The sequence below is a fragment of the Eleutherodactylus coqui genome, chromosome 12 (genome assembly GCF_035609145.1).
Source record: "Eleutherodactylus coqui strain aEleCoq1 chromosome 12, aEleCoq1.hap1, whole genome shotgun sequence".
NCBI classification, from domain to species: Eukaryota; Metazoa; Chordata; class Amphibia; order Anura; family Eleutherodactylidae; genus Eleutherodactylus; species Eleutherodactylus coqui.
The window spans coordinates 82,940,327-82,953,495 of record NC_089848.1 but is presented as its reverse complement, the minus strand read 5'-3'; the positions used below and the strand labels follow the sequence as shown (position 1 = coordinate 82,953,495).

At 45.7% G+C, this 13,169-nt stretch overlaps 1 protein-coding gene across 1 annotated transcript; it reads left to right on the top strand.

Annotated features, from left to right (window-relative positions):
- Nucleotides 1-786: 786 nt before the first annotated feature.
- Nucleotides 787-10,271, top strand: ARL4A (ADP ribosylation factor like GTPase 4A). The gene is made up of 2 exons (XM_066585503.1): nucleotides 787-891; nucleotides 5,492-10,271. Exon 2 carries the CDS (start codon nucleotides 5,550-5,552, stop codon nucleotides 6,150-6,152), a length of 603 nt encoding a protein of 200 aa, XP_066441600.1. The 5' UTR covers nucleotides 787-891; nucleotides 5,492-5,549; the 3' UTR covers nucleotides 6,153-10,271.
- Nucleotides 10,272-13,169: the final 2,898 nt, after the last annotated feature.

Sequence of the window (13,169 nt, the reverse complement as noted above, 5' to 3'; positions counted from 1 at the left end):
ATCTGCGACCTGTCCGCAATGTGAATTGGGGAAAGGCAGCGAGTTGGACGGTTTCCATCAACTTCAATGGAAGCCGTCGGTGCGGACACCGCACAAAAATAGAGCATGCTGCCATGTTTCCTCCCTTTGTGGAACGAGCACCTAAGTCTCCATACGTCTGCGGGAAGAAGCGGTTTTCCATAGCACTATAAATGGTATTTGCTGCGGTGCCGCAGTGCACATGCCCGCCGTGGATCCTGCAATGGCAGCCTAACGCAGGTGTGAAAACCGCCATAGGGGGCCGTTGCCGTGGCAATGAAATCGTGCGATTTTCTCACTTTGTGGGAGAAATCAGTTTTATGACACAATTTTGCCGCAATTTTCTGGTGGCAAAATCGCAACCGCCCGTGTGCGACCAGCCTTACTGCGGTTGGTAATGTATAGAATGCATCCCCTATGGACGGGGGGGGGGGCGCATGCACTATAGAAATGGCCGCTGCTCCTTCCACCCATTGTCAGATTTTCCTTCACTACTCCTCAAAAAGGCAGGCGAATACACAAAACCCAGACTAACCCTGCAGAGAGCAGCCATGCCGGTCTCTGTACATCTGCCCCAATCACCTCACAACAAGCGCCTCGGCCAGACGGTTATTTGGCGCCAACAGGTGAACCAGGACAATAAAAATGATGGACAGCAGTCTCGACCAATCAGAAGGCGAGACAAGGCTATAGAGGGGGGAGAGTCTCTGCAGCCAATCCGGCTGTGCGCTCGGGCTGGTGGGCGTGGCTGAGCGCTCAGTCACTTGTCTGGTAATGTGCCTGCTCCAGTCTGAGCGCTGCCGCCGGCGGGGTTAGCCGTGTGATGAGGGTCCTTGCAGACACTGCAGCACTCCCAGTGTCACTGCGCTACAGGTAGGTCTCCTGGTAGTGACTACACCCTGTGGGGGGCGCTGTTGGAGGCAGAGTACCCTACCATAGTACTGGTGCTATGCTCAGGGGTGTGGAGAGTTTTGCATTGCCACAATGCCTGCACGCTAACTTGCTCTTAAGGTGTCAGAGACCAGATTGCAATGTGTTTGCTATGAGTGTACCTAACAGAATGGGGGAGGGGGAGGTACAGGGGGGCACATACTTTTGCAATTGGCTTGGCTTGTAGCTGCCTGGTCTCTTGCCCTCCTAATAACAACCACCTTATGGCTTCTTTGGGTCTGGGAGAGAGTGGTTTAAGGGGTTCACATACTTTTATACATTTGCCCCTTCTTTGGGTCACCTAGTCACTTTATAAGGAGTGTTGAGGGGGCACATACTTTTGCATTGTATTGGGGGGGGGGGGGGGGGGATCGCTCTTCACACAGCAATGGTATTTTACTAGCCGCTTCCTAGATATAAGTTGTGATGGAGGCAGATGGGTGCTGCGAGGGGTAGTATTAAGGACGTGGGGGGTGTATACTTTTGCATCTGGGTGTTCACTCTCTTTAGACAGTAACTTGAGTTTTGGGGATCTGTTACTCATTGACTATTCTACACCCGGTCGGGTCTGCCACTTTGAACGATAATTTATTCACTTCTCGTTCGCCCCCTTTATGCAGCATAATAACCCGCTGGTGTGAACAGGGCGCTCCGTCATTCAGTCACTCGTACGGTAAACGCCAGCGATGTTTGAGCGCAACTGCGCTTGCATCAAGAGAATACACGTGCGAATGACTTATTGTGCCGTGTAAAGGAGCCTTACTGACTACTAATTGTGATTGGTACAGATCGTGTACATATATATCTGGGTGATCACTATAGACAGTGTGTAGTACTTAGTAATACTACTGTCTATAGTGATCACCCAGATGTATAAGTATGTGCACCCCTAATACTGTCCCTCCGAGCTTATAGTATAGATATTGTATCACACTGACCTGTATCTGCTACATAGTGTATAGTGCTTAGTAATACTACTGTCTATAGTGATCACCCAGATGTATAAGTATGTGCACCCCTAATACTGTCCCTCCGAGCTTACAGCAGATACTGTATCACACTGACCTGTATCCGCTACATAGTGTATAGTGCTTAGTAATACTACTGTCTATAGTAATCACCCAGATGTATAAGTATACACACCCCTAATACTGTCCCTCCTAACTTACAGTATAGATGCTGTATTACACTGACCTGTACAGCTACATAGTATATAGTGCTTAGTAATACTACTGTCTATAGTGATCACCCATATGTATAAGTGTGTGCACCCCTAATACTGTCCCTCCGAGCTTACAGTACACATACTGTATCACACTGACCTGTATCCACTACATAGTATATAGTGCTTAATACTGCTGTCTATAGTGATCACCCAGATGTATAAGTATACACACCCCTAATCACACTGACCTGTACAGCTACATAGTAGTATTACTAAGCACTATACACTATGTAGCGGATACAGGTCAGTGTGATATAGTATCTGCTGTAAGCTCGGAGGGACAGTATTAGGGGTGCACATACTTATACATCTGGGTGATCACTATAGACAGTAGTATTACTAAGCACTATATACTATGTAGCGGATACAGGTCAGTGTGATACAGTATCTGCTGTAAGATAGGAGGGACAGTATTAGGGGTGCACATACTTATACTTCTGGGTGATCACTATAGACAGTAGTATTACTAAGCACTATACACTATGTAGCTGTACAGGTCAGTGTGATACAGTATCCGCTGTAAGCTCGGAGGGACAGTATTAGGGGTGCACACACTTATACATCTGGGTGATCACTATAGACAGTAGTATTACTAAGCACTATACACTATGTAGCGGATACAGGTCAGTGTGATACAGTATCTGCTGTAAGATAGGAGGGACAGTATTAGGGGTGCACATACTTATACATCTGGGTATGTACTGATCAGTGACAACTCTGTAGATTAAACTGACCTGCATTGAAGGGTGCTCCTGGGGTGCACATACTTCTGCAGTTAACTCCCCTGTGCTATTAGACAGTGCCGCTAGCCTTAGTACACCAGTATATAGCAGTGGGCATGGATTAGTGACTGTATCTGTATTGCAGACTGGGAGGTTGGGGGGGGTTGTTGTGTTTAATCCTTGTCTACTTAACTCCGTCACGACCTGCCAAGTTGTTGGTACGGCGGTCTTAATGAGGCGTGCGGCCCCCCACGGAGTATACTGCAGCGCCCCTGCACCTCGGGGTTGTAAATAAGGCCGCACACCCTGTAAAACTCTTCCAGGCGACTGTCTGCAACAGCTGGCAGCGCCCCCTCCCCTCGGCAGGCGTTGTCACATGTCATCCAGCCTCAGTCTAATCATTCTGGTGGAGTCTTTTAAAATCAGCCAACACCCCTCTTCCTGCAGGATTTGTTTTTCCTCTCCGCACATTATCACTGTACACCAGGATCGGCCATAGTCACGTGGGGGGGGGGCGGGGGGATTATCCGCCGGGTCTCGGCTGTCAGTCATAATCCGTGTATTGATCTGTTCTGCGTTTACGGTCTGGTGCCTACATGCATAATTTAGTGGTGCCGTCATGTATTAGTGAGCGCTACGATGTTCAGCCTCGCACTCTCCTACATCGTCTCTACAGTACGGCGCCCGTTTCTTTATTGTAAATGACCGTATTTAATCCGCGCCTTATTAAAGTAAAAGCGCCTTTTATTGTCCAAAAATGTGTTTTGCAATGTATAGTGTTTTTATTACTAGATTGTTCTGTAAGTATTCCATTGTAGCAGTTAGATATCGTTTCTATGAATTAAATTGCATTTTTTCATAATTTATTTGTGTTTTTTTTTTTAATCTGCACTTAATTACGGTAAATTTTAAATATCCAAATTACATTTTGGAAAATTGAAAAAAATAGATTTTAAAATTTCACTGTGGAAGTGAACGGGTTAACTCTCTTCGGAATGTAGTCTCTAAATGTTCTTGACTGTTTTTAGTCTCTGTTAAAATAACTGTAAATTGCGAAGTTTTTCACTGTTGATTTAACTTTTTTTCCCCATTTAAAGGGATTTTCCTCAGCATAGGTCATTAGAAGTAGATTGTCCGGACCCCGGCCAAACAGATGCCTTCTGTAATGCCCCTTTTACACAAGACTATTGCCATTTGTACGAACGAGTGACGACCTGCTAATTCGACCGCGACTCGTGCGGAGTGTTTAGGGTGGTTTCACAGCTGTCTTGGGGATTCTGCTTTCCTGCTCCATTCAGGGAGCAGGAAAGAGGAATCCCTGCGGCTAAACTGCTCTGTCTGGGTGGACTCTAAGGGGGCCTTCACAGTGACGATAAAATCGCACAAGGTGAGAGTGTGAAAACGCATAATTTTGAAACCAATGGTTTCCTTCACATTTGTGATGTTTTCACTGATGCAATGTTGCGCTCAAACTGCGTTTTGTGGGTGTTTTTTTATTTTCTTTTAGGTTTACCTCCTTTAATCACATCGCGAAGCACAAACTTGTGATTTTTGTGTGGTGCGTTTTCAACATTAGAAAGTCCTGTTGACTTTTGCGCTAAATAGTCATGGCAAAATTGCAAGTGGCAGTAATTTTGCGAGGAAAAGCGGTGCTGACGCTTGAAAATCACAGTAAAAAGTCACGATTTTCTTGCGGCGATATTGCGATCGCCAGTGCGAAGAACAGCGATGGATGGACGCCATTGACCATAATGGGGTCCACCCAGCTGACTGACTTTTTCTTCTGGTATTTTCATCTGCGACGGACCCTCCACATTCCTGCGGGGAGTGTTTAAACGTAACGAGAAGCGAGCGAGCCACCGGGGATTTTTATGCCGGCGGAAACAGTGACAAATGGAAAGTGCATGATTTAGATGGAACAATTAGGCTGGGTTCACACGGAGCGTATTCCCGCCGGAAATCCCGTGGTTTGGCCGCAGCCGAAACCGTGAGATTTCCGCCGAGAGAACCGCCGCGGAAAAACCCGCGGCGGCTTTGAAGCGGCCCGGCCGCTCGCTCTTCCGCTGTGGCCGGCGCTCCCATAGAGGAAATAAACAATAAATAGACATGCTGCATCTTCTGAAGCCGCAGCTTCAGCCAGACTTACCGCGGCGGATTGGCCGTCCCATGTGGACGAGATTTCTGAGAAATCTCGTCCACATGGCTGGCTAATCCCGAGATTAGCGGCCCGCAGGCGGATTTGCCGTGGCGGAATTTCTGCGGCAAATCTGCCCTGTGTGAACCCAGGCTTATTGCGCACTTTTGTTCATTTCAGCAAATTTAGAGCAACAATCATGACCTGTAAATGTGGCATATGCTCCCCTCTACAAGGGTACAATGTAGACGCTGCTGACCTGTGTAGTGGCCGGTGCTGGTAACTGCAGGCTGGGGTGTCATTAAAATGCACGGGAAGCTGCAGCAGCAGCTTCTGCTCCGTATTCTTGTGTATTGTGGCACTCATGTGGCTTTCTTACTGGCATACCCCTTTAAATCCACATGTTTAAAATATTCAAACTAATTTTTATACATTTTACATGTCCAATTTTTTATCTTTTAGGAAATTTTCTGATGTGAGGTCGGACTTTAGTAACTTGGATTTATAATCTACTTTAAAAATGGGGAACGGCCTTTCCGAGCAGACTCCTATCCTATCGGGGATCTCTCCATTCCAGGCGCTGCACATCGTCATTTTGGGCTTGGACTGTGCTGGGAAGACGACCGTGTTGTACCGCTTACAGTTCAACGAGTTCGTCAATACCGTCCCCACCAAAGGATTTAACACCGAGAAAATTAAAGTTCCTCTGGGGAATTCCAAATCTGTTACCATTCACTTCTGGGATGTTGGTGGCCAGGAGAAGCTGAGGCCGCTGTGGAAGTCCTACACGCGCTGCACGGACGGGATTGTATTTGTGGTGGACTCGGTGGACGCCGAACGCATGGAGGAAGCCAAGACGGAACTGTACAAAATTACAAAGATCTCTGAGAACCAAGGAGTCCCGGTTCTCATTGTGGCCAACAAGCAGGACCTGAGGAACTCGTTATCTCTGTCAGAAATTGAAAAACTGCTGGCACTAAACGAGCTCAGCTCGTCCACGCCGTGGCACCTCCAGCCCACCTGCGCCATTATCGGAGACGGCCTGAGGGAGGGAATAGAGAAACTACATGAAATGATCATAAAACGGAGGAAAATGCTCCGACAGCAGAAGAAAAAAAGATGAGGGTTAATCGCCGAGGTCTGTGGAGCGCAACAAAGTGGCGTCGTTCTGCCCGTCAGTATGTTGACGTTATCCAGGGTTTGGTCAGAAAACCTGGACCCGGCTGGTGTTGAACCTACATTACATCTTAATTTCTAGTCGTGCTGATCCAGCGATGTTCGCAGTGTGTCTGAACCGTCTAAACGCCGAGCGATCTTACCGTGTGCGTCAGCGGACGTGCGTTCTAGTGACCGATGACCTGTGAGTGATTGCGAGGTGGGGACGTTTGAATCATGCCTTTTAGGAGGGTGAATGCTCTGCTGACGCGGTCCACCTGAGGGAGATAAGTTAGGACATGTGACGTTCCTTACACCCCTTCACCGCCCCTTTTATTTTAGGATATTCAACATTCCAAAAAGAGCGTAGGGGTGGGGGGAGGGGCCGGATATGTAAAAATCCACCGTGATCTTTACTTTTAAGACTTATCCATGCAGTGCATGAGGGCTTTGATCTTTTTTCTTTTCCCATTTTTTTTTTGTTTAATATATATATTTTTTTGTGACCTCACAAGACAATGCTGTGCATTATCACTAACTCTATGAAATGTATCTACAGGTAGAGGCCTGGATGGTGTCCTGTTACGATATACGAAAGTTTAGCATCATGTAATCACGTCCGTCATTTTGAAAATCGTTTGCTTTTAGCTTTCGCTGCAGTTTTACATTGTCTTATACTCCAATCACATCCAAAGCTGCATCCAGACAAACCATGCTGTGGCTTCATGTATTCCATCTCCAGCATATTTTCAGTGGTTAGATGTAGTCTACATGACCTGGTCTAACGGCTGCATCTCCCAGACTGCAGCGGTTGATGGTTCTGCTAAGCTCTTGGGTCTGTGTTTTTATCTGCATAGTCCTGATGGGTTCCTAATGAACAGGAATGTCTTCGGTGCAGCTCTTGCTGTGACTGGAGTAGGATATGGTATAACTACATTACAAAGCTACTCTGCAGTACCTGTAGGTCTTCTAACAGTAGCCAAAATATATAAAAATACGGTAGGCAGGGAATGGGTTGAAATAAAAATAATGAAAGGGATATTCCAGATGTTTAGAATTGACCTATCCTCTGGATAGTTCATTGGTGGGGTTCCGCTGCTCAGGAAGTCTACCGATTAGCGGACATCACTGATCAGGGCGGGAATGTCATAGCAATTTCACTCCATTGTAATCAATGGCAGCGCTGAGCTTCTATTACCTTTTTTTTTCATTCGTCAGGACTGGATGTCTGGTCCTATCCGTAGTGAGGAGCAGGAAGTCTAGTAGAAGGCATCACTCCCATTGATTTTGGAGTGAACTCCTCTAGTGCACTTCCTCCACTGATCGTGACATCCAGCCTCTCTGCACTGTCAGCAGCCTGTATGATCAGCTGATCGGCGGGGTTCCTGATTGGCAAACGCCCATCAATCAACTGCTCGAAAAGCCTGGATGACCCCTTTAAGCCATACTCTTTGATCAGCTCTTCCGACAATACCCAACCACCCTGTTCCCAGAAGCTGTATCGGTCATGTGTACTTGGGAGTATGGCTGCAGCTTCTTCCAGGAGTGCTGGTGGCTGTGCTAGATTGGGAGACTGTGGCTTTTTTTTAACCCTTTTTTGCCCATAGAATTTTTTTTTTACTGCTGGACAACCCTTTAAGATGCAAAGTGGAGCTACACTCGAAATTTAATGCTTCCACTGCAGTGTTAGAAGTTCTCAGAAATTTGGTACAGAAGCACAATATGGACGCTAGCAGTCCCCATTATTTTACATATATATTTTTTTGTAGGAGCAAAATAGTTTCTTCCTGAAAAGGTAGCGGTAATGATTATGGTACAGTAGGCGCCTTCCTCTTTACATTTAGGACTTAGTTACTCATTCACTTGGTCTGATGCAGATTATTTTTTTAATAATGAACATTGATGCTCCTCACAAATAACTAAAAAAAAAAATTCTGCCTGTCACCACTAGGGGGCGATCCATAGGCAGGTCAATAGGTGCCATATATAACTATATAGAGATCGCCCTCTTACAAGCAGGGAAAGTGAACAGAGCGCTGTACTCGGGGGGCGGGGGGCAGAACCTTATCAAGTATATTAGAAAATTGCTCTGAATTAAACTTGACAAAAAAAATCATGAAGTTGAGATATCCCTCAGTCTTTTTATTTTTTACTACTGCACACTCTTAAAGGGAGAACCAAACCTAGAAGTAAGAGAACAAATGGTGCTAATAACGTCTGTGTGACTGACCCGGAGACGAGCACATGTCCACTGCAGCACAGTAGGGGCTGTAATGCGTATAGAAGTTATAAAGAAAATGGCGGCTATAAACCTGCAGGGTTGGTCCATGGTGCATCTGACTGTCCTGACCACCAGCCATCCCTCCCCATGACCCTTTAATGTTATCCAAACCCCCTTTTAACCCATGTCAGCGCAGCAAGCCCCGGAGATTTTCCTGAGGTAATTCGAAGTGGCAACCGTGTACAGTGGCACAATAACTGTGTGCCCTGGCCAGCATTTCAGCACTAGAACTGTCCACAGTAATCTTCCGGGGTTTAACTGCATGGTCAGTGCAGCAAGCCCTATAGATTTTCCGGGCGTGCCACTAAAGAGGTTAAAGGGCAAGCTATAGAACGTTGCATGTGATATCACATCATTGGGGTGCGTTGTATAGTCCTCTGCAGCTAATTTCAAGGGATTTTCCAGGAATTTACTACTTATGACCTGTCCACAGGATAGATCATTGTTGATCGGCGGGGGTCTGCCGCTCAGTTGATTATCTGGCCTGCTTCAGTGCAGATGAATTGGAAGTTTAATAGAAGGTATCACTCCCATTGATTTTAATGATGCTTTCTATTAGACTTTGGGGTCTGACCACCAATGCGGACATCTGGCCCTGCTACACAGACAGCAGGCTGGGAGGATCAGATGATCGGCAGAGATCCCGAGCGATGGACAAATTGTCGATCAACTATTGACCCCTTCTCAGGATAGGTCATCAATAGTAGATTCCTGGAAAACTCCTTTAAATCTTACCACGTTGGACCATTGGTATTCACCTTTAAAAGGATTGTCAAGAATGGGAAAAAAAACAAAATATGGCTTTCTTTCAGATACAGTAACACTTGTCCATGAGTTGTCTGATACTGTGACTTGTCTGTAGTGATGTGTATGAATAGCTGTACCTGTGGACAGGAGTCATTGGTTTTTGGAAGAAGGCAGCCATGTTTTTTTGTTTTTTTTTAAATCTTGGACTACCCCTGTAAGCCTTGGGGGGTATTCACATGGGAGTCTGCGGTATTGACATGAGAATCTCAGTTACTGCACTTACAATCCTGCGATTTCTGCCGTGAGCGCGATGGGCTTTGCAAGAAAAATGCATCACATCTCTGCAACATGTACATGCCCATGAAAAATTCCATGTTTCAGTACGAAAAATGGAAAAACTGCATCACTTCCATGAAAATTTGTCAGATGCTCATGTTAAACACATTGAGAACAATCAGCTTTTTACACACGATAGCTGACCATACCGCAATCTGTCAGATATTGCGTGTGACGCTTGCCCATGTGAATGCCCCTGTAAGGTACCTGTATTTTAGTAGCTGTTGATTGGTGGTTTGACCAATGGCTATTCCTCCCAACCCCCTATATGCATGAACGCTCCTTTTGCCTGAGCTTTTGTGTGTTACTTGGGTAGACGCTGGTAAGCCTCTACTCGACACCGCCGACGATGGCTTACCACGAGGGAGAACAAAATCAGGCGTTGAAACTCTGTGCTTGATCCTCCTCCTTCCAGGAGGCCCCAATAAGCACAATAGCTGGTCAATGTTGAAGTCGGTGGGTTTGGATGACTTTTCCCTAATGAATATGGGTGTTGGCATTTTACGTTACACATAACTGTCTAGGAAGGGGCCTTTAAGAGACTTGACTGACACAAGAGGACAATAGCTTATACTTGACAAACTTATAGGGTGTAGGAATTGTGACAAGGTCAATAAAGTTGTTTCATCTGTACGCAACAATTCCATGTTCCATGCACAACTTCATATTTTTTCATCCACAGTATTTATGACTAAGCTATGAATAAAGCTATATCTTCACCAATGACGTCTATTTGAAGTCTTTTTAATTTGTGCTTTGCAACTATATGAATAAAGTTTAATGAATACAGCTTAGCGTGCGCTCATATTAAACCTTGCGTCAACTGACTAGCCCTTGACCACCAATTCTGGCTTCATTCTTGGGTTTGGTTGAAATCTGGTTTCCATGGACAACAAAGCCACAGCCTTCTGTATGTGATGGCAGACGGTCGCCCGCAGTCCCGGTTGGTGCAGAAGGTTGTAGTCATGATGTCTGAAAGATCAGGATGACTAGACCGAAAGAGCGAACAACCAATCGTGTCAATGCTTTCATTTTCGAAAGGGTGATAAAAATTGCAACATGGCCTATTTTTGGTAAAATCGCCCAATAAAGTTTATGGGAGTAAAAAAAGAGGAGCAGAGAGTAAAAAAAAGTTGCATGCTTATTTACGGTTTTGCATGTGTTGGCAAGAGACGCAAGAAGTGGCATCAATTGGGCAACCTTGTGTTTTTATTTCCATATGATTGAGGCCCCAGCATGACTTCTGCATGGATGTGACTTGTGGAAAATGCAACACCTGACAAAGGCACCATACAGACCGGGTGTGCAGCCATACAGAGTCAGTAACCACCGCTCAGCTATGTGTGCGGTCCATCCGCAGCTGCAGCTCAACTGCCCGATCCTGCTATTACCAGAAATGAGCCACCGCCAGTGTCTAACGATGACTTTCATCACCACATGGAATGCATGTGTAGAAGATGGGTTGTGGGAGAGCGATCTAATATATATATATCCCTTGTAGAAGCCCGCGGCACTCCCAGTAAGAACCTGGAAATGTTCTCCGACACGTTCCTTCCTCTACAGATGAGAAATCGCCCCCTTGAAAGGACTACAATCAGTACCGTAACCAGTTCCAAGCAGGATGCTGGGCCCTGCGGGGATGGGTGCGAGCCGTGGCCGGACCGCCTTTGGTTCACACTGATCTGTTTAGGTTCAGTTGTGTTTGTTTGTACAGTAGTGGTGTAAGGAGTGTGAGATTCCCCTTCAGGGAGATTTGAGACTTCCGGGCTGATTCCATGCTGGATTTTTTTTTTTTTCTACAGATGTAGATAAGCCATGTTTGTATGTACATTCCACGTGTTGCAACGCCTTACAGGCTTTTCACCCAGGATGAAAAATTTTGCAACAGTGTTGTAAAATGTCCCTGAAATCTACACCAAAATCTGCAGTAAGGTCAACTTCACGAGAGTGTAATCGCAAAAAATGCTCGCGATGGCATGACTCATTGCGCCGTGAAGGGCAGTCCTGCTATTGCGCATGTATCTGCATTGTACTGTACCTTTTGTGCATACTGGGCCCATTCACATCAGCGCCATGATTTAAAAGGCTACGCAGCCTAGTTAGACCCCGGTGTTTTCGATCCCCTGCGAAATTGAGCAGGGTATTGCATAATTATGTAGGTGTACATTTAAGCACGCCCCACTCCAAAGAGACTCTTATGGTGCCTTGGGTGCGCAAATGCACATCGGAATAGAGCATGCTGCTTTTCTTGCAAAGGCAAAAATGAACCCATTAAGCGCAAGTCTATGCATTGCGTTAACGCAAATGTATGCGCCAACATGATGTGGGAAGTCGCCCTAACTGCAGAATTGCTGGCAGGATTGTATCTATAATTTCATGCCAAAATCTGCAGGATGGCAGTTTAGATTTTGGGCCTGAATATTCTGCAGGAGGGCATATTCCACAATTCTGTTTCGGAACATTCCGTCCTGTGTGAAAGGTCACGGTCACCTTAGGGACCTATGTTAGGAAGTGCAGTGGTACTCTGGTGCATCTGTCAACCGTGCCCTGTTTGGTGCTGGGAAATAAGGGCGTGCCATCATAGGTGGAGAACTTCACAGTAGTAGTAGTCTGCTTTGGGCAGCATGCCAACACACGGGGTGGATGCATATGTCAGCCTGTGGCAAAACTATATTAGAAGTTTGGCTTTTCTTGCCAGTTCGTTACTTAAAGGAAAACTGTCTTAGTTTAGCCTAGCAGCCAATCACAGCACAGCTTTTATTTTGTATTTTTTTTCTGGAAAAATGAAAGCGGAGCGCCGATTGGTTGCTAGGGGCAATGAAGATTAGTTTCATAAATCCGCCCCATAGTGTGACAGCGATCAGGAGTAGCTGTGAGGCAGCAGGTCAGGAGGGTCAGCGATAACCAGAGCTCCTGTCTGCCTTCAGTACACTTTTGCTACATGCAAGTACTAAACCAGTGATGCATCAGATGGGTCTGTGACAACTAGGAGTCAAATCAGTCTAGATTGAAGCTTTGGGCATTGTGTCTGCAATGGTTAGAGGCTACAGCCCATGCAGAAATTCTGGGAAGTCCCTGCATTGGGGAAAATTGGACTGAGCTGCCATCCTGAGGACCACTGCTCTCATCAGGTGTAAGGGTGTATTCACACTGGGCAGTTTTAGACTTATGCTCTGTCCAATTGTGATATGGATGGAACTTGTGCGTGTTAACACATTGATTTCAATATATTTATTCACGAGCGAATTTTTAGTTGTTTTTTTTCCTCTTGCAGTGATCCTATCGGACTAAAAAAATGCTGCATGTCCTCTTTTTGGGCTATTATTACTAATAAGGAATTGCCTATTTCTTTGCACTCTCAAATAAAAAAAATTGCATGGCATGCAAGCGCAATGGGATATATATTTCTTTAACCATTGAAAACATTTACAATTTACATGTAAATAATAAAATCGCACGTACATAAATGCTGGGCACTGCGTTCTTTGAGCAAAAGCGCATTATGCTCGCTTCCATAAGCACAGTTTTACAAGCGTGATATTGGGCAGAGTTTTTCGGCCGGACATCGCCCTCGTCCGTATGAATGCACCCTAATGGTTTCCGTTGCTCTATTTGATTATA